The sequence below is a fragment of the Gossypium raimondii genome, chromosome 2 (assembly GCF_025698545.1).
Source record: "Gossypium raimondii isolate GPD5lz chromosome 2, ASM2569854v1, whole genome shotgun sequence".
Taxonomy (NCBI): domain Eukaryota; kingdom Viridiplantae; phylum Streptophyta; class Magnoliopsida; order Malvales; family Malvaceae; genus Gossypium; species Gossypium raimondii.
The window spans coordinates 13,326,305-13,345,872 of NC_068566.1; the positions used below are offsets into that span (position 1 = coordinate 13,326,305).

At 33.7% G+C, this 19,568-nt stretch overlaps 1 protein-coding gene across 1 annotated transcript; it reads left to right on the top strand.

Moving 5' to 3' along the window:
• Positions 1-3,755: 3,755 nt before the first annotated feature.
• Positions 3,756-14,736, top strand: LOC105777849 (coatomer subunit beta'-1). The gene is given in 25 exon segments (XM_052626029.1): positions 3,756-3,845; positions 4,377-4,438; positions 4,531-4,585; positions 6,013-6,049; positions 6,160-6,485; positions 6,575-6,706; positions 6,792-6,940; positions 7,540-7,608; positions 8,393-8,543; positions 8,659-8,724; positions 8,887-9,075; positions 9,460-9,600; positions 9,693-9,767; positions 9,897-10,073; positions 10,162-10,253; positions 10,361-10,477; positions 10,848-10,962; positions 11,074-11,145; positions 11,826-12,022; positions 12,101-12,194; positions 12,862-12,968; positions 13,265-13,361; positions 13,490-13,674; positions 13,763-13,841; positions 14,213-14,736. Coding segments are annotated over 23 exon segments (2,631 nt in total). The 5' UTR covers positions 3,756-3,842; the 3' UTR covers positions 13,598-13,674; positions 13,763-13,841; positions 14,213-14,736.
• Positions 14,737-19,568: the final 4,832 nt, after the last annotated feature.

Genomic DNA, 19,568 nt, shown 5'->3' on the forward strand with positions numbered 1-19,568 from the left:
CCCACTCAATATTTTAAAAACATGGAAGGCTTTTTATCCCAAATTTCAAGAATGATCATACCATAGTCCTGGTGGCATTCTTACCTAATCTAAATGACATGCTTCCAATATATGCATAGCATGCTATGGCAATAATATCCATTCACAAGAATCAATTAATCTTAAAACAAACAATTTTGATTCTCCACAGTTTTTCTTTTAAGGGAAAAACGAAGAAGTGAATGTGAACCATGCATCGGGTAGGGTCTTAGGAAAGTGAGGTGAGTCAAATTTGACCGCTTAAAAACCAAGCATTTTCTAGCCAGAGCTAATCCTAAACATGCACCTTCTCATTACCACACTTCTTACAGTTATCGAATAACCAAAAGAAATTAATAGAACAATACAACACATGTATTTTCTCATTACCACACTTCTTATTTTTAATCGATCAATTGTGGATCATCTCATATATATATCACAATTTTAAAATTACGTATTATAAATATTATAAACAATTATACAATAAATATATAATGAGATAGGTAATTAAAATAAAATTTCTAGTTAAGGTTTCCTTGGTTCTATTTCTAGAAAATAAATGGAAAAATAAAATTACATAAATTTTCACCACAAGGCATTCCTTAAGTCTTCAACCGCCATCGCATCTTTTCCTCATCATAGACTCCTTTTGGAAAAAATACATTTAAGTCCTATGTCCATTTCTGGCTCATAAGAATTCTATGAATTTTTTAAAAAATAGCCCTACATAAAAATGATAGTCCACGATCTATTTCTAAGAACCACAACCTCGACAAAAAACAATTATATAACAAATATATAATATCGCATCTATTCTTATATATAACTCAAAACATGCATAAGATCTAAAGAATGTCACTTTCTATGTAATCAATCATTCAAGAAGAAGAGAAATTTATTTTGATTATCTATTTATACTTATAGATAGAATACAACCTGGCTCATGATACCAATCGTTGGGAAAAACGAGTTTGAAAAACGCAGCAAAAAATAAAATTAGGGGAAAACCAGAATTTTAAAAAATTTTCCAAAACAAGATTTGGGTTGTGATATTTAAAGTAATAAATATTTAATCAAAATTGTACCTTTTCGATTTGTCTAGGATGAGCACTTTGACCGAGTAGTCTTCTCCGCTATCCTTAAGCTTACGTCTATCGAGTGTGGGCTTGCTTCAAATCAGAAAATTTTTCACAAAAATTACTAGTGGAGTAATTTTGCGATTTCTCTAAACTTTTAGGTCAAGTTGTAAATAAGAAAAATATCTCTAGAAATTTTCTTCAATAATCTCTTTAGAGAATTTTCTCTTTACAACTTTCTCTTTAATTCAAGTGTGTGTAAATAATTACCCAATGCTCTCTTTATATAGGGAGAGATTAGAGAGTTTAACTATGATTAAACTTAATCACTTTAAATTCTCTGATAAAGTCCTAGTAGGAGTGTAACTTTTTCTCTGCTCAACCACCGATAACCAATCGCAGCCGGCCACCAAGACGTTGTTGTCGCAGCCACTGACACCACCATGTCCGGTGATGCAGGTGCGACACACTTACAACACCATGAGCCGATTCGGTTCGGGTCAATGACGACCCGACCGGTCCGGTCTAGACACCGATTGGACCGTCGACCCGATTTCACATACCAATCCCGGTTCGACCAGTTTTTGGGTCTTGGTCTCGGTTTTGGGATCCCAGGCCTAATTTACGATCTCAGGTCCAATTTTCAAGTTCAATTACCCATTGGGCCAATTATCTGACTTGAAAATTAACTTCTAAAAATATCATATTAATTTTAATTGATTTGATTTATTTTATTTTATTTTATTTTATCAAAATTATTTTTTCTAAAAAACACTTAGATTTTCCAAATTATTTTTTCAAGAAAATTCTTTGATCAAATTCTCTAATTGAACAATTCTTACGACCACTTAATTTAATTCCACAACGAATAAATCGACTCAATTAAATTGTTCCCAAAGTGGTAGAATTTTCTTCTAATTCAAATGTAGTCCGGTCGAGCTTTTGTTGAGTTAGCGGAGGGACCAATCAGACAGATACAATTAGGCTCTAGTGATTGCAATTATGTCCAAAAGCATCATTTCGATAATTCACAATTACTTAATCATGGAGTCAGTCCACAAGAAGTACCATGATTGAAAACTCCTCATTGTATACTCTTTATGAAAGCAATTCATCCAACTGCTTTGTCTAATGATCTCGTCATGTGTGTGTTACCCTCATATGATATCTTTGATTCCTTTTAGTTAAATTCATTCACTCAATACAATCCTATTTTATCTCATTGTCAGCATTGTGTCTTTTTAATGATTAATATGATCATTGTCAACAAATTACTGTGATAAATTGCTTATTTGAGAACTAGCAACCCTTGGCCACATTCCATATTTATCAATCCACACAATGCCAATGAGAGGATATTATTATTTCTTTAATTGAGTTATGAATTCCACTATTTCTAGTAAAGCCATGCCATAAACAAGTCATGTACCCAACATACCGGCGATAGGCTCGATTATCTTTAAAGCATAAGCCTCCACTTATATCAAAGCACATGAGTTGCATACGCATGGTTAGTGACTAATTCAGGATTTAGGTAAATCACACCATGAACGTCACAAGTGAATTAATTTACAAACGAATTCAGAATTAATTAATCTTGGGCCCAGTCCAATATATCATTCTACCAATAAATATATCTATGTCTTTACTCGTGGAGTCAACTACTCCGATAGCTAAGACTAGTCATCACCCAAATTGGAATTGTAGACGACATAATAATCTTTCTCAGTTTTTGAATCAAATGTTCAATTTCATTCCTTTACGGGATTACAGACCTATTTAGATTATCTATTGAAGTAAGTTGCCTTTTCTCGTAATGTACACATTCTTTTCAATGCCACTTATCTTCAGTTTGAAATTTAGACAATCAACGAGCTAATATTTTCTTGTCACAATTTCATTATGTATGCAAAATATAAAAGACATAAATACAAAGGACATAATAATGAAATGTGAAATTAAATTTATTTATTTATTCATCGTTCAAATAAATAGAAAACAATTACATGTTTACTATAATATTGACACATTTCCCAACATCTTCATATGCAATTTTTATTGGTTTTCTTACCTTATAATAGTATAACTTATATTAAATATGAAAGGATTTATTAGTAATTTAACCTATTGAGTTGGTGTCTTTAACTCGTGATATTAAACTTAGTAAAGCACTTAATATTAGCGACATAAATATCCAAGTTTAAAATTAGTTGTCGACATCATTATTATGTAGGTTAAAATATGCTATAAGTCATTGTCATCTTTGAAATTTTAGAATTTAGTCTCTATACTTCTTTTTAAAAATTTAGTCCTCAACTTTTTAAATTTTAAAATTCAGTCTAATCGTAAACATTGTTAAATTATTTTAGTTAAATTTGTTAGTGTGACATTTTGGAATTAAAAAAAACTCACTTTGTAGCCATGTAATTAAAAAATAACATTGTAATGAACTTGAATTTAACAAAAGAAAATTAACATAGTTAATGGTTGGACTTGAATTCTTGAATTTTGAAACTGAAAAATATAGGATTAAATTTATTGAAAATAAAACTATAAGAATTAAATTCTAAAATTTTTAAAAGTAGAGGGATTTATAGCATATTTTAACATTATTGTTGTTGTTGTTGTTATTCACAAACAAACGAGAGCTCTCTTTATTATTATAGTCCAGCAATCAAAACCCTTCTCTTCCGTATCAAAACCGCGATCTCAGTCCAGAGCTTTTTTAATTTAATATCTTAAAAAATGGTGAGTTTATTATGTTGATCTTTTTCTTATTGCGCAGTGCATCTCCTTCTCCTTTCATATTCACTCTATTCTCAATCCTGTTTAATTTATGGAATCGGTAAGTGGAAGTTTTTGGCATTGCGTTTGATTCGAGTTTTACTGGCTTTGGAGCGTTGCTGTTCTTTTGTCACCGTCAACTTGTTTGCAGCGGAGCGGGAGAGTACGGATTTGAATGTACTCGGCATCTGGCGCGTGATTCTCTTTTTCTTTTCCCTGTTTTCTTTCTTCGAGTCTTTGGATATGAATGCGGCAATTTTGAATTGTCATTTCATCCCCATCTTACTGAATGAGTTTGGCTTAAGGTGTATTGTTTGGTTTTGAGTCTTTTGACTAATTTGTTGGTTTTTGTTTTTTGTTTTGTTTCTGTTGAACAGCCACTCAGACTTGAAATTACGGTGTTTGTTAATTTGACGTGTCGATTAGATCTTGTTATTCTGGTATGAGTGTTTGTCAAATTGTGAGTAATATTGTTAATTATGATGTTTGGATCAGAGGAAACTTTCTCAAAGATCAGAGAGAGTAAAATCCGTAGATCTCCATCCAACAGAACCATGGTAATTTCTACCCCATTTTTTTTCAGTTTCCCGTTTATATTTGAATTTGATCATTGAAGTCTAAATGTGATCTGTTGTAATTGTTATTGCAGGATTCTAGCAAGTTTGTATTCTGGAACTCTGTGTATCTGGAACTACCAGTCACAGGTATGGGAGTTTTATTGATTGTATTATTGGCTGTCAAAACTAGAAGTTCTGCTGTGTTCCCTGTTGGTGAAATGCCTGAATACTGAAGAATGGGTGAATAAGTGGATATATTTGTTGTTATAATTCTTGTCTAAATTGAGTTAAATAGCTGTTCTATTATACTTCTTTTAACACTTTTTCCTATATTATCTTTTAAAGAAGTGATGAAAAGAATCTCTCTGTTATTCTTCAAAGCATTGTACCCACAATCATGGTTAACTTCCTGGGGTGCTCAATTCTATGTGAAAATATGTTGAAATATTTATACTATTATTTCCCTTTTGAAACTAGATTAGCTTAAGTAAGCTTTAATCCAGACTAGTCCGTTCTGCTTGGTGCAAGGCTTGATTCATTTGCAAGATGTAGAGGTACTTCATTCTTGGGTATCTTGTTAGCAAAAGGGCAAGATATCTTAGTTATTGCACCTAAAAATGTGAACCCCCTGCCCTCCAAGAAAAAAAAAATAGTTACCTCTAGCTCTCTGCTTGGATGGAAAGTTTTTTTTATATCAGAGCAACCTGAGACCTTTTCTGCTTATCTGAAATAAAACAAAGGATTACTTGATTTCACTTTGTCTTTAATAGGAGTGATTTCCTTTCTTATTCCAGCAATTCTTTTATTATCATCTGTTATCTTCATTTCAGTCTGACCCATCTTGTTGATGTATTGTCATCTGCCATGCATCAATGAACATCGTAAACAGTATCTGTTTTTGTGACTTTTTGACTTGGTACTGGTAGTATCTTACAGTTGTGAATTGTAAAACATCTTCTAGTACCTCTCCATTCATTTAATTATTTGATGAAACAGATCACTTTGAGTCTTCCGTAGGAGTTGAACTCTGAGCCTCATTGATGAAACATATCACTTCTACAAACTTCTTAACCATTACTTTGGACTCCATTGTTACTGTTACTGTTTCAAAATTTAATTCAATGCACTACATATAGTGATCCTTAACTCAATCTTTAGGCTATTTAGTTTCCATCTATTTCTATTTTATGATTACTTAGATGTCTATAAGTGCTATAGTATATGCAGCAACTGCTATCATAAAACTCTGCTAGAACCTAGGGAACACGGGAATATTAATCTTTTCATGCATATGGCTTGGCATTAACTGTGGATCTTTTCTTGTTTCTTTTTGTTTCTATCACGAAGAATGCATTTTCCATTTGCATTTTGACATAGTTATTCCATGATATAAGGCTATGGAAATTGCTAGTAGTTTGATGGTATTTGATTTGTATAAGATTTTAAGTGCTTAACATGTGATTCAAGTAGTATTAGATCTTATTTTTGAACTTTTGAAGTCATGATATGTTGAATTGAATTGTTTGGATCTTCACTTATTGTTTACTGTTAACCATAACTATCCTGTTGCACAGACCATGGCTAAGTCATTTGAGGTCACTGAGTTGCCAGGTACTTTTTCATCTCTTTCTGTGATGCACTTATCTTGGTTTGATCATACTGCTTTTTTTTTCCTTTTATTTTCATCTTGATTCTCTGAAGTCAACATCTTTCATCTGCAGTTAGGTCGGCCAAGTTTGTTGCTCGCAAACAATGGGTTGTTGCTGGAGCTGATGACATGTTTATTCGTGTATATAATTACAACACAATGGATAAGGTCAAAGTTTTTGAGGCACATACTGATTACATTAGATGTGTGGCTGTCCATCCTACTCGTCCATATATATTGTCATCATCTGATGATATGCTCATAAAACTCTGGGACTGGGAGAAGGATTGGGTGTGTACTCAGATATTTGAGGGTCACTCTCATTATGTTATGCAAGTGACTTTTAATCCCAAAGACACTAACACTTTTGCCAGTGCATCTCTAGACCGTACCATAAAGGTATAAACAAGCTTTCTCTTTGTAACTTTTCATGTTACTACATGTTGGCGTAACCATGCTAAATTTGCCTGGGCACTGTGAATTTCTAGATTTGGAATCTTGGCTCCCCCAACCCAAACTTTACTTTGGATGCCCATCAGAAAGGTGTAAATTGTGTTGATTATTTTAGTGGTGGTGATAAGCCCTATCTAATCACCGGTTCTGATGATAACACTGCTAAGGTTTGCCCTACTATTCATATCCTGCTATCTTTTGATCATAAATAAGTATTGAGGAACTATTCACACATAAATTCCCTGGATGTAGGTATGGGACTACCAAACCAAGAGTTGTGTTCAGACATTGGAAGGTCACACACACAATGTTTCTGCAGTTTGTTTCCATCCTGACCTTCCAATTATCATTACTGGTTCTGAGGACGGGACAGTTCGTATCTGGCATGCTACCACTTATAGGTAATTATTCAGATAGAAAATACCCCTTTCAAGTTTCAGTGCCCATTTGTTTTGTTGTGAGGCTGATATTATATGTTCTTTTCTTCATAAAAACTCAAGTTTGCCCTTCATTTCTCAACTTCTTGTCTTGGTCTTGTGTTGGTAAAGTGCGAGTGCTTTTTTATTGTAAAAATGTTGGCTCGAGCATCTTGAGATAGATGTAGAAATTTATGGTCTGGAGCCATGTTGGTGTGTCACATTAATATCTATACCATGAATAATATTTTGGATTGAGTTTGGTTTCTCGAGTTAAGTGACATCAACTCAGTTCGATAAAATTACCAAAATGAAGTAATACATTAATAAAAAATCAAAATTTTGATTTATAATTTTTAATGAAACACTATCTTTCCCAAGAAAATACCCATTTCTACATAAAAATTACCCATATCCTACACTTTTAAGAGAGACTGCTCATACAACTTCTTTATTTAAAGAAAAAAGAATAAAACATTATGTACGGTGTGTACCAATTTTGATCTTAATAATCTTTGATGTATGCAATGATATATTTGAATTCTTCAGCATGTTGACCTTTTTACAAATTCATTTGTTTTCAGGCTTGAAAATACACTGAATTATGGCCTTGAAAGAGTTTGGGCACTTGGATCTATGAAAGGTTCAAGGAGGTACTATCTGTTGGTTAAATGATGCAACAATTGTGTTCATTTCTTTTTCCAGTTTCAACTTTTTCCTGGTTGTTTATTTTTATTTAAGTCTTATAATAATTTTTGGTCATTAAATGCTATTACACTGTATTTCATTTAGTTTAGAGTATGTCTGTTTTGTTCAAAGAATGAGAGAAATGAATTAAAATTGCCATTCTTTTAGGATGCTTGAGCTACTTCTTTAGTTGTTGGTTTCTTTTGGCAAGCAAATTAATGATTAGGCCTAATCAAGAGCTAGACTACCTGCCTAATATTGGGGAGGACTTTGATAAAAATATTAGACCTGAAACTTGGGCAAAAAAATAAGGCTTGTTAAAATGATGATCCGGGACTTCACTCCATCACTCAAGGCCCGAGCTTGGCCCGTTTCTAGTTATGTAACTTATTATTTTATTTATATATTATGTTATGTTATATAAAGATTAAATAAGTAAAGTTGTACTTTAAACATTAAAAAGTATATTAAGTTGTCCATGTTCAAGCACTGGATAAAGAAAAAAAATTACTAAAGATTAAATAAGAAATAACAAGTTATTTAAATTGTTTTCAGAAAAGATAGTATGGGTGAGTTTAAACGGGCTTGCGTTACCAATTTACAAATATGGACATGCTTGAGTAGAAAATGGGGCCCATATTTTGGGCTGGGTATATGCCTGGCCGAACCCATGAACACCTTTATTTAGATTTCTGATTTAAGTTCTTACTAAGCTACAGCTAAAACCAATATGCTGCTTCTATCATACAGGATTGTGATTGGGTATGACGAAGGAACTATTATGGTGAAAATTGGTCGTGAAGTACCTGTATCAAGCATGGACGACAGTGGAAAAATCATATGGGCTAAGCACAATGAAATTCAAACTGTGAATATTAAGAGTGTAGGGACAAATATTGAGGTAGTGTATTCTGTCGTAAAAAAACTATTTCTCTTTCTGCATTCATGGCATGATTCTCAATATTGGATTTTTCAGCTTAAGGTAATGATGCAAGCTTTTTTGCTGTGGTTTTTAGGTTACTGATGGAGAAAGGTTGCCCTTGACTGTTAAGGAATTGGGGACTTGTGATCTATACCCTCAAGTAAGTTGATGCTTTTGAGCCTCTTTCAAGTGAATTTGTGTATAAGATTACGGGTCTCTCCTAAAATATGTTGATTCTTTTTCCCTTTTCTTTTGTAAGTTGTGTTTATGTTTGTATTTGTGTATAATCTTTTGACCTTTTGCACTATCTTGTTTTTCGCAGAGCTTAAAGCATAACCCAAATGGGAGGTTTGTTGTTGTCTGTGGAGATGGTGAGTATATCATATATACAGCTTTGGCTTGGAGAAATAGGTCATTTGGTTCAGCATTGGAATTCATTTGGTCACCTGATGGAGAGTATGCTGTTAGAGAGAGCACATCTAAGATTAAGATTTTCAGCAAAAATTTCCAGGTTTTTGCTAGTTTGTCATTTAGATGGTTTCTTATCTTCGAAGGTATTTTTCTTCATATAAAAAAGTCTTTGTGCATGCACACTTTGTTTTCAGATGTTGAAAGATAGGTTATAAGCAACAGATCTGTTGCAGCTAGGGAGCTGGATTTAATAGGATTAATAAAATTTTGGGTAGGGAAAAGCGGTTTCAATTTTTGAGATTTTCTTTTTCCCCTTTGAACAAATTGACTAGCTATTCTTTAGGTGTTTATGGTGATGAATTCGTGTTAGTAACTTATTATGCGTACTATTGTAGTTTCATATCTTTTAAGGGATTCTATATGATGCTAAGTTAAAGTGTCATTTTACAAAGTTATGGTATCGATGGATATTTATCATTTTCAGGAAAAGAGGATTGTCCGGCCAACCTTCTCTGCAGAGCATATTTTTGGAGGCACTTTACTAGCAATGTGCTCCAGTGATTTTATTTGTTTTTACGATTGGGCTGAATGCAGGATGATTCGTCGAATTGATGTTACTGTGAAAGTAAGCTAAAATAATAATATGAGCCCCATTACTTCTCCTTGGCTACCTTGCATTCTAAATGTCATTTTTATTTACATTACTAAAAATGTCAGAATCTATACTGGGCTGATAGTGGTGATTTGGTGGCAATTGCCGGCGATACATCTTTCTATATCCTTAAATACAATGTAAGTCTCCTTAGTGTAATCTGCTTCTTAGATCTGCAAAACCTTTTGCAGAGTGGACTCTTTATTTGTTAAATGCATGATTTCTTACAGTTTGCAGAAAAGAATTTGATGATATTTTTCTTGTTGCAGCGGGATGTGGTTTAATCTTACTTAGATAGTGGAAGACAAGTTGATGAACAAGGGGTTGAGGATGCATTTGAACTTCTTCATGAAACCAATGAACGGGTCAGGACTGGCATATGGGTTGGGGACTGTTTCATTTACAACAACACTTCATGGAGACTTAATTACTGTGTTGGTGGAGAGGTATCCGTGTTCTGCTTATTCTTGGCTTGAAAGTGTTTTATAAGTTAGATGCGTTGGTTTTTGGAGGTTGATTATCTAATGGTTTTAGGTGACCACAATGTTTCATTTGGATCGTCCTATCTACTTGTTGGGATATCTTGCAAGCCAAAGTCGGGTATATTTGATAGACAAAGAGTTTAAGTAAGTATGCTAGTGATTGCTAATTTTATGTCAAAATGCACATTAGGTTTTGCTTTGTAAAGGCAGTATTAATGGCAGTTTACCCTCATCTGTTTCATATTGTCTAGTGTTATGGGTTATACATTACTTCTCAGCCTGATTGAGTACAAGACCCTTGTGATGCAAGGAGACTTGGAAAGGGCCAATGAAATATTACCTTCAATTCCTAAGGAACACCATAATAGGTATGTATGCCTTAAAATATTTTCCTTCCGATATCAAAGAAGATTGTTGGTCATGTTTCCACCTTCCAGTATTCTTGCAACTGTTCCAAGTTGGGTTGTGATTGTAGAATTCACATCTCCTTTCCTATTCTTTTCCTTCATTTGAGTATTTGGTTCTTGATACATGTTTCATATCTCCGTGTGTTGAGAAACTTAGAATTCTAAATTTAACGTATCTCCATAGCACTTTAAGGCTAGTCTCTTTACTTTTGGGTATTCCTTCCCCCTGAATGCTATATATTTTAAAATTTTATTATGTTCAATTTCTGTGTATTTATGTTCTGATTATTGAAATATTTTTGGATTTAATCATTGGTTTCCTTACTTATAGTGTGGCTCAGTTCCTGGAATCACGAGGTATGATAGAGGATGCTCTAGAAGTTGCTACTGACCCTGATTACAGATTTGATCTTGCCATGCAGCTTGGCAAACTAGAGATTGCTAAGGTAAGAGTTGTTTGCTTGAATCTTTGAGTGATATATTTTATTTTGTTTAAGCTTTAATTTTGCCTTTAACAAATTTTCTATACTATAAGAGACACATACTCTTTTGTGCAGGAAATAGCCACAGAAGCTCAGAGCGAGTCTAAATGGAAGCAGTTGGGAGAATTGGCTATGTCAACTGGAAAGGTGTTGCATATTTTCTGATTTTCATAATTTGTTTCAATGCCACTTCACTCTGTTACGATTCTCATTCTTATTCTCCCGTTACCTTTCTTTTGTGTCATGTTGTCATGATGTGGCTGCAAATCACCATTTGAAAATGCTTAAGGCATTTGCTCTTGATTTAGGGCCAGTTTACCATCGAGGTTGAAAAGTGCTTTTGAAAAGTTTGACCATGTTTACAATTTCTGTAACCAAGTGCTTTTGAGAAGATACAATGTCCTTCCTTCTTAGCTAGATGTTGTAAATCAGAAGATATGTTGGACTAATTTAATGAAGATAAAAAGTAATTTTAGGCAAAAGCACTTTTGCAAAAGCTAAAAATCTTGGCTTTTTGGCTTGGGTTAAAAACCCAATTTAAAAACATGGTTTAGTTAGAAAAGCTCCTTGTTTACCATTGCTTTTGGCTTGAAATTATGATTTGGGTTGAAAAGCACTTCTCAACCTCAATGGGAAACGTAGCCTTAATGTCAGATGTGTATGTTGCAGATTTCTTGTCTGGTTTTTGAGTTTACTACATGCACTAGTTGTTCCTCTTAAAGTTGCTCAATAGACATACACGACACATGAGTTGTTAATTTTGGACTATGCTTTCTCTGCTTGTACTTGAATTAGTTCTATTAATCATGCTAAAATTGTCATTGCAGCTTGCAATGGCTGAGGAATGCATGAAACATGCGATAGGCCTGAGTGGTTTATTGCTGCTTTATTCCTCTTTGGGAGATGCCGAAGGAATATCAAGGCTAGCATCCCTTTCTAAAGAGCAAGGGAAGAACAATGTTGTTTTCCTTTGTTTATTCATGCTGGGTAAATTGGAGGACTGCCTCCAACTTTTGGTGGAAAGGTAATTCATCATGAAATACCTAAAATAGTAGACTGCCATTTACTAGGCATAGATATATTTTAAGTATTCCTTTTTCAGCAATCGGATACCTGAGGCAGCTCTTATGGCACGATCTTATCTTCCAAGCAAGGTTTCAGAGATAGTGACTATTTGGAGAAAAGACCTCAACAGGGTTAGTAGCCAATATTTAAATCTCTGGCGTGTTTTGGTACACTGTTCATGGCGAGTTCCATTTTTACATGTTTGATTTTCGTCGTACTTTTGCAACATTCAAAATATTTCTTTTCTATAACCAATAAAAAGAAAAAACTCTTCCTTCGCCTTCTGTTCTTCCATTCTAAGCTTATCGTTAATGAGTCTTGATTGTGTCTCAACATTGCCCTTACTACCATTGTCATCCCAGATGTATACTAGTAAAGTTTGACTTTTTGCCCTTTTGTTCAAATTGATGATTGATATTATGCTATAAAATCTTGATATTTTGCTGGAAACAAATTGCTTGAAGATGTGCTTAGAGCTTTTACATCTGAAGGCTAAGGAAATAGTCTTATCCTTTTTTTTGTGGTTTTTTTCAAACATTGCATCATTAAAGTACTGATGGAATCTTTGATGGGAATCTTTTTCATTTAATAAGTCCTTGTTGGTGGAGCATTTTAATATATATTCTTTCCTACTCCGAGTGTCACGATATTTAATTCTTTCTACCATTGCAACATGAATCTGTTGGACTTCCATGTTTACTGTAATCATGCTCAAAATCTATTACTTGTGTTTCTGGTTAAGTTTGATTAATGGTAAGATTGCAAAATGATTTGATGTAATGTTTGCATCATTTGCAGGTTAACCCAAAAGCTGCTGAATCTTTGGCCAATCCTCAAGTGTATCCAGGCATGTTTGAGAATTGGAAAGTTGCTCTTGATGTTGAAACTAGAGTGCGAGAGAAAAGGTATCGAACAGAATTTCTTTCTGTTATTTATTGTTTTGTGGTATTTGTTACCTATTTACTATGCAAATTCTTTTATGAAATTTGCTATGCAATTTTATCAAATATGATTTCATTTTTTTTTTGGTTACCACTCTAGGTTGATCTCTTTGGATAATTCATTTTTAGATTTGATTGTTTGGCCTTTTTGGTTGCTCTACAATTTTTTGTACCACCTGCTTTGATTTCAAAGCTGTGGTCGACACATCCTATTTTCCTGTCTCACAAGGTTATGCTTTCAACTCTCAATTGCTCTGTAGGGGTGTTTATCCTCCTGCAGCAGACTATTTGAAACATGCTGATAGATCATGGCTGACACTTGTGGAGGCTCATGAAAATGGTGACCTTAATCATGTGGTATATAACCTTTATTATCTGTTTTCTCCTTAGCCAGCAGCACAGAAAAATATTGGAACTGCTGGAGTGGTTGATGACTCTGGTTTTGGAATTTATCGTCTTTTTTCCTTCATTTTTCTGCCTTTCAGGCTGCAGAACAAAATGGAGATGATGGTAGCCAAGAGGAGGCTGTTGTTGTGGATGCATTTAGTGAGACTGCAGTACTTTTTAATAGTAACGAGCCTGAAGAAGAGTGAGGTACGAATAAAGAAGGAGCCCTGTGAACCCAAAAGCAATTGGTTGACGCAGTGTAAAACCGAAACTTTTGTCTCTGGTGATGAACTGTTTCTACGATGCCATCTTTAACCCCTTTCACTTTTGAGCTTCTCTGACTTCATTTTTGTGATTTCATTTATCACAAGCACTATTCATAACACCTACTGCCAGCTAAATCCTGAAGAGTTTTCCAAACTTGTTTCTCTCATGAGTCTTTGGAATTAGGTACGTGTTTTCTAATGGGTGCTAAATACACCATTGACTTTTGTTTAAATTATGATATTACTAGTAGTTTCCTTTTTTCTCATTTTCACTTTTTCTTTCACAAAATTTTCCTATTGATATTGACTATTATGATGCACATCTATGGGCTGCTCATCTCTCATCTCTTTGTTCTTTGTGAAAGTTCTTGTCTAATTTGTGTTTGTGTATCAATCTATTGTATTCTATCATCAAAATGATAATGTTGTTTCCATTCCGAATCACGCAACATTAATGTCTTAAGTTTTGTTATTTTCCTTTTGGTGTTTTTGATGGTTCTTTTATTATATGTCATTCCCCAATTCCTGTTTTCTCATATTTCTCACTGTTGGCAGTTCTTACAGCAGATCACTAGGTTCCAGGAAGCCATTTAATCCGGGGGCCATTCAGCTCGGATTTAAGGTGAGAAACCATTATTATAATCATTATTAATCTTTAAAGGAGAAAGCAGTATCAGTCATATGGGTTAAAATACACATCACAACGTTTACAGCGAATCTCTTATCTCCTTGGAATTCTCATACTCGTGTCATTATTACTGTTCTTAATTTGTTATTATTGAACTATAGCAGAGTTTGAATTAGAAGCTAGAAAGATTTTACTGAGGGACTGATTTATCTTTGCATTCCCGGTGATTTGGATCTGTCAAGCGCATTGTTTGAACATACAAGTGCTGAGTTAGCTTTCAAAGGACAATTTTATTACTTTCTCTTAACTTTTAGCATATTCTTTGGAGGCATTATCACAATTGTTTTTTTTTTTTTTTTTTGAGGCGCGTGCCACTGTGAATGTAGAAAGAAAACTGAGAATTAGTGATGATTTTACCCAATTCAGTCCACTTTTCTTGTTTTAAATCTTAGATGCTAATTTGCTTCTCCCTTTTGAGGCTGTAATCCTTTTTGGGATTACATTTGCACTCTCTCCATATGAAACTTGTAATCTAAACATATATCTATTAAAAGAAAAGACTTTTCATGCTCTTGCAGTTGCAGTTAGCTGTGCCATTGTGTTTTAACTTGAGCAACATTAGCTTTAAACATGATATTGGAACATAAAATTGCTGAATTTTTTGTCTACAACTGATATATCTAAGACCGGATTTTAAAACGATAAATAAAAGAACATACAAACGATGGGCTCTTTTTTATTATTTTGAGAGTTTCACCAAGAAAAGGCCTTATGTTTTCCACAAACAATAGGAAACTTGCTTAGTCTTGCGGCCCGCACACAAAGGATCGTGAATCAAGGAATAGTCCAAGGTAATCATTAGCTCAGTTCTGGAACATTGTGGAAAGACCATCTACTTGAAGTTTAGTGGCCCAATAAAATACTGTAATAAATTGTAATTACTAGAGTAATTTTGTAATTCTGAAGATAAGATTATTGAGAGTTTAAATTCTTTAGAACTCTGTGTTGTAGATAGGTTTGAATTTAGAGTTAATGTAATTTGATCTGTACCGTTAAATAGAGACCTTCCCCATCTTATTTGTGATCACTCAATTGTATAACACTTTAAAAAATTTCTTGTGTTTTATACTTGTTCCCTTGTTTCTCTTAGTTGGTTTTTAGCATCAGTGTTTTAGAGAATTCTCTTTGAGATACTCGATTTGTGAGGATACAAATTGCTTTAGGCAAATTTGAAGCGAATTCACTACCTAAGGTGCGCGGTTTGCTAAGGTACAATATAAGCCCGTGATGGTATCAGAGCTAGGTCCATTAAAGTGTTTAGATGAGATGTAGAATCAATCAAATAGTTAAGATGTCTCACTAGAGACCCATGGGAGGTTTAAGAAAGCAAATTTGAGGGATATGTTGTTGGCAATATATGACAGGGTCGCCAAGCTTGAGGAATCCATGGGTGATGTGGAGGAAAGCCTTAAGGTTGTTGAAGGTTGCATTGTAAAGTTGGACTATGTAGGAGATGAGCTCAAGGAGTAGATGTAACACACTCTCAACGTTACTATGGAAAAGATGTTGAGGGCTCTCAGCTCCATTGTGGATAAGCTAACTTAGAGGGATAGTGTTCTCGTAGCCATGGTAAAGGCTTTGAAGAAAGAGATAGAACAACTCAATGAGGAGTTTGTTCTATGCAAAACAATTGTGGGTAATGAACTGTTAACTATGACACCCAAACACAAGATTGATACCTCTGAGCCGGAAGAGTTTAAGGAGACAAGGTCTACGAGGGACATAGACAACTTTTTGTGGGGAATGACACAATAATTTTGTGTTGTGGGCATCGAGGATGATGATACTAAGGTAATATCTATTTCAATGTATTTAATTGATGTCACTCTTTTGTAGTGGCATCATAGGTGCACAGATGAAAAGCTTCATGACACTAGTATTGGTTATAAACAATGAATAATGATTGGTCATGAATATTTGATATTTATGTTTATTTACGAATTGTTTTATATTGTTGTTGAATTCGTTAATTGTTGTAATACTCCATAACCCTAATCCGACGATGAAGACGGGTTACAGGTGTCACACAACCAACTCATCAATCTACCATCAAAACGATTTAGCACATGATAAATCTTAACAACTAAATAAACATTTCATTGAACAATTGGAATGCAAAATATAAAAGTAAAGGTAAGAAATTCTTATTTAGATGTGGAACCAATGGAACCCAAAAGCTTGATACATCTCCATTTACAGAGTCTTTAACAAGAAAGGAGAAATAAAAAAATCTATTCTAAAAAGAAAAGAGAAAAGAAAACATAATCTAAAAATGAAAATAAGAGGAGAAGAGAAGAGAAAACTTGTCTAATGTCTAGCCTAATTTTCTACTTTAAAAATCTATATGTAAAATGAATTAAAAATGTTATTTATACTTTCACAAAGTTTGACCTATAAAGGAAAAAATTTCCCTCTCTTAAACTTTGACCTAAGGCTTGATGGACTTAAAATTGCCCTTCAGCATTTTAGCCTCGTCAGGGTTGTTGTCGTGACATCCACACCTAGGTGTTGCGAAATTGACAATAGTTTACTCTAAGGGTGTTTTTGGGCTTCAGTGTCACGACATCAACCCTGTGGTGTCACAACATCATCCTCAAGCAACTCGACTTCTTTAACTTTGGAGACTATGGTTGGTGTTGGGGCCTCAATAATTCAGAGTTGTGACCTCATAGGCCGATTTCACGACATTGCATCCTTGGTGTCATGACTTTAGGGACAGTCCATTCAGGTGTACAACTTGGTCAAGTCTAACTCCTCAGTTGACGGTGAAGGCACTAGTGTCACAACACTAACACATTAGTGTCGGGATCTAAGCCCTAGTGTAGGCTCCTTTTCTCATTTTCACCTCAACCAAGAGCTTGAAACAAGTTTAACTCAAAGATTAAGTTTCTAACGGAAGATACTTGCCATTTTATTCATAAAAGCATTAAAATGTGATAAAAACTAAAATTAAGTCTAAAATCTATAATGTGCAAAAGTATAACAAAAGACACTATAAAATACTTAAGAATAAGCTCTTTAAGTGTTTAAAGAGCTTAATTTGACGTAAATAAATACGATAGATCAATGGGCTCTTGAGAGAGAAAAATGAAGCTAGATAGAGAAAGCTTTGAAGAGGTCAGAACTAGTGTTTTCCATCTCTTTTAATTTAATATTTGAGATTGGTGTTGTGAGAAAGCTTAGAAAGATATTATGTTAATATTTGGGTTTTTTTCTTTTTTTGTGTGAACAAATGAGGAAATGTTGAGAAATGGAATTTCCAAAATAGTGTGAGGATGGATTCAAGTGTTAAAAATTTGAAAAGTTGTTGACATGAGATGAAAAGTGTTTAAATGTCATAATTGAATAAAAAATGTAAATTCGATACAACAAAACAAAATAGTGGTAAATGTGGAAAATTATTCGATGAAGTGGAAAATATGTTTTGTAATATCCTAAAGTGGATAACATCCAATGTTTATAAGTGAGTAGCAAAAATAAATATGTACATAATAGGTGTCACCTGTAATATTTTCAAATGATGCCTAGAAAGACTTATTGAGAAAAAGGTCAATGTAATTATAAATGTGCATAGGTGTTTCAATATGTTTTGATGATAAATCACCAAAGCTATAAGTGAATTAATAAGAAGTGCATGAAATGACAATGGAAAGCTCTAAGAGCCCTTGAAAAGTGACAATGGTAACAAAAAGTAATAAGGGATTGTTAAAGTGAAATGTGTTCCTAAATGTGGCCTTTTAAAGTGATTGTATAATTTCTTAAATATTTTCTTGGCTTATGAAGTGAATTACCCTTGTAAACATAGTGAAATAGGTAAGGTTCAATTAGCATACCACTACAGATTAGTGTGTGTGCATTGTGTTAGAAAAAAAAAATTATGCTTTGTTTATAATGAGGACCCTAGTTTTTGGTGCGATGACTGGATTGCACTTTTAGTGCAATAAGTGTATGGTGTTTAGTTGAAATCTCGAGTATTTGAGTCTTATTTTGCTAGCGCTTGCTAAGGGCTAAGTGTTTATATTAATAATAATTAGACTTATAAATTGCAATGTGTGTCAAATGAGCATTGATAGTGGCATAACTTAAAGAAAAAGTGATGTTACTAATAAGTGAAATTGGTGAAATAAAAACTTAACATTGAAGTGCTCTATGATTAACAAGTGAAATGAAATTAAATGAAAAGTTTATAAAGTTCTGTAGTAAGAGCAAATCGATTGAGAGACTAATATGTCGTCTATCAAGTCCAATTAGGGGGATATTTTGTCTTGGGCATCGGAGCAGATGACTCCTAGAAGATAGAGTCATAGATGTGACAAATTGGACTAACAGTACATTGGACTAAACCTAAGAAGAATAGATTCTGAATCCATTTATAAATTTATTCACTTGTGACATTCGTAGTGTGGCATACCTAAGTCCTGAGTGGATGACAGACTATGTACTCGTGGCTCGTACACTTTGATATAAGTAAAAGTCTGAGTTCAACTAGATAAGAAACCGAAAGCTAGTGTGATGGGTGTACGACTTTTGTAGTATGTAGTGTCATTCACAATGGTGGAATTCATAGCCCAAAACATGGGTAATGATATTCTCTCATTGGCATTACATGGTTGATGAAAAGTAAACATGGTCATGGGTCTTTCGTCTTTGTGATGAATGACTTAATTACTATTCTATGGTAATTGACTTTTTATAAAGAAAGATATAATGGTTACTATGAGATAAAATAGAACTATATTAAGAGAACGCATATTATCCCAAAGAGACCAATGATATCCTATAAAGGTAACAGACTTATAACAAGGTTATTGGACGAGCACTGAGTAGTTGCTTTTGTAATGATATGTTGTTGGGGAGCAGCCACGATACTATAGTGGAATGACTTTGTGACTAAATGAGTTTATAATTAATAGACGAAAAGTCAAAACTTAATTATAAATCATTTGAGCCCTAATTACATATGTCCGATTGGTCCTTTCGCTAGCTCGTTGAAATTGGAAATGAATTGTGAGTTTGAATAGAAATGGACAGAACGAATAGGAAAAGAGAAATGAAAAAAATTCAGGATTGATTATGATTTTTTCCGAAATGGAAAAAATGGAATCATTTGGAAATGAATGTAGGTTTCCAAAATAGAAATGATACATTTGCAATTCTATATGGTTTACTTAAAAATGACCGGAATGATGAGTTTATGTTTTTGAGCTATTTTGAAGCCTGAGA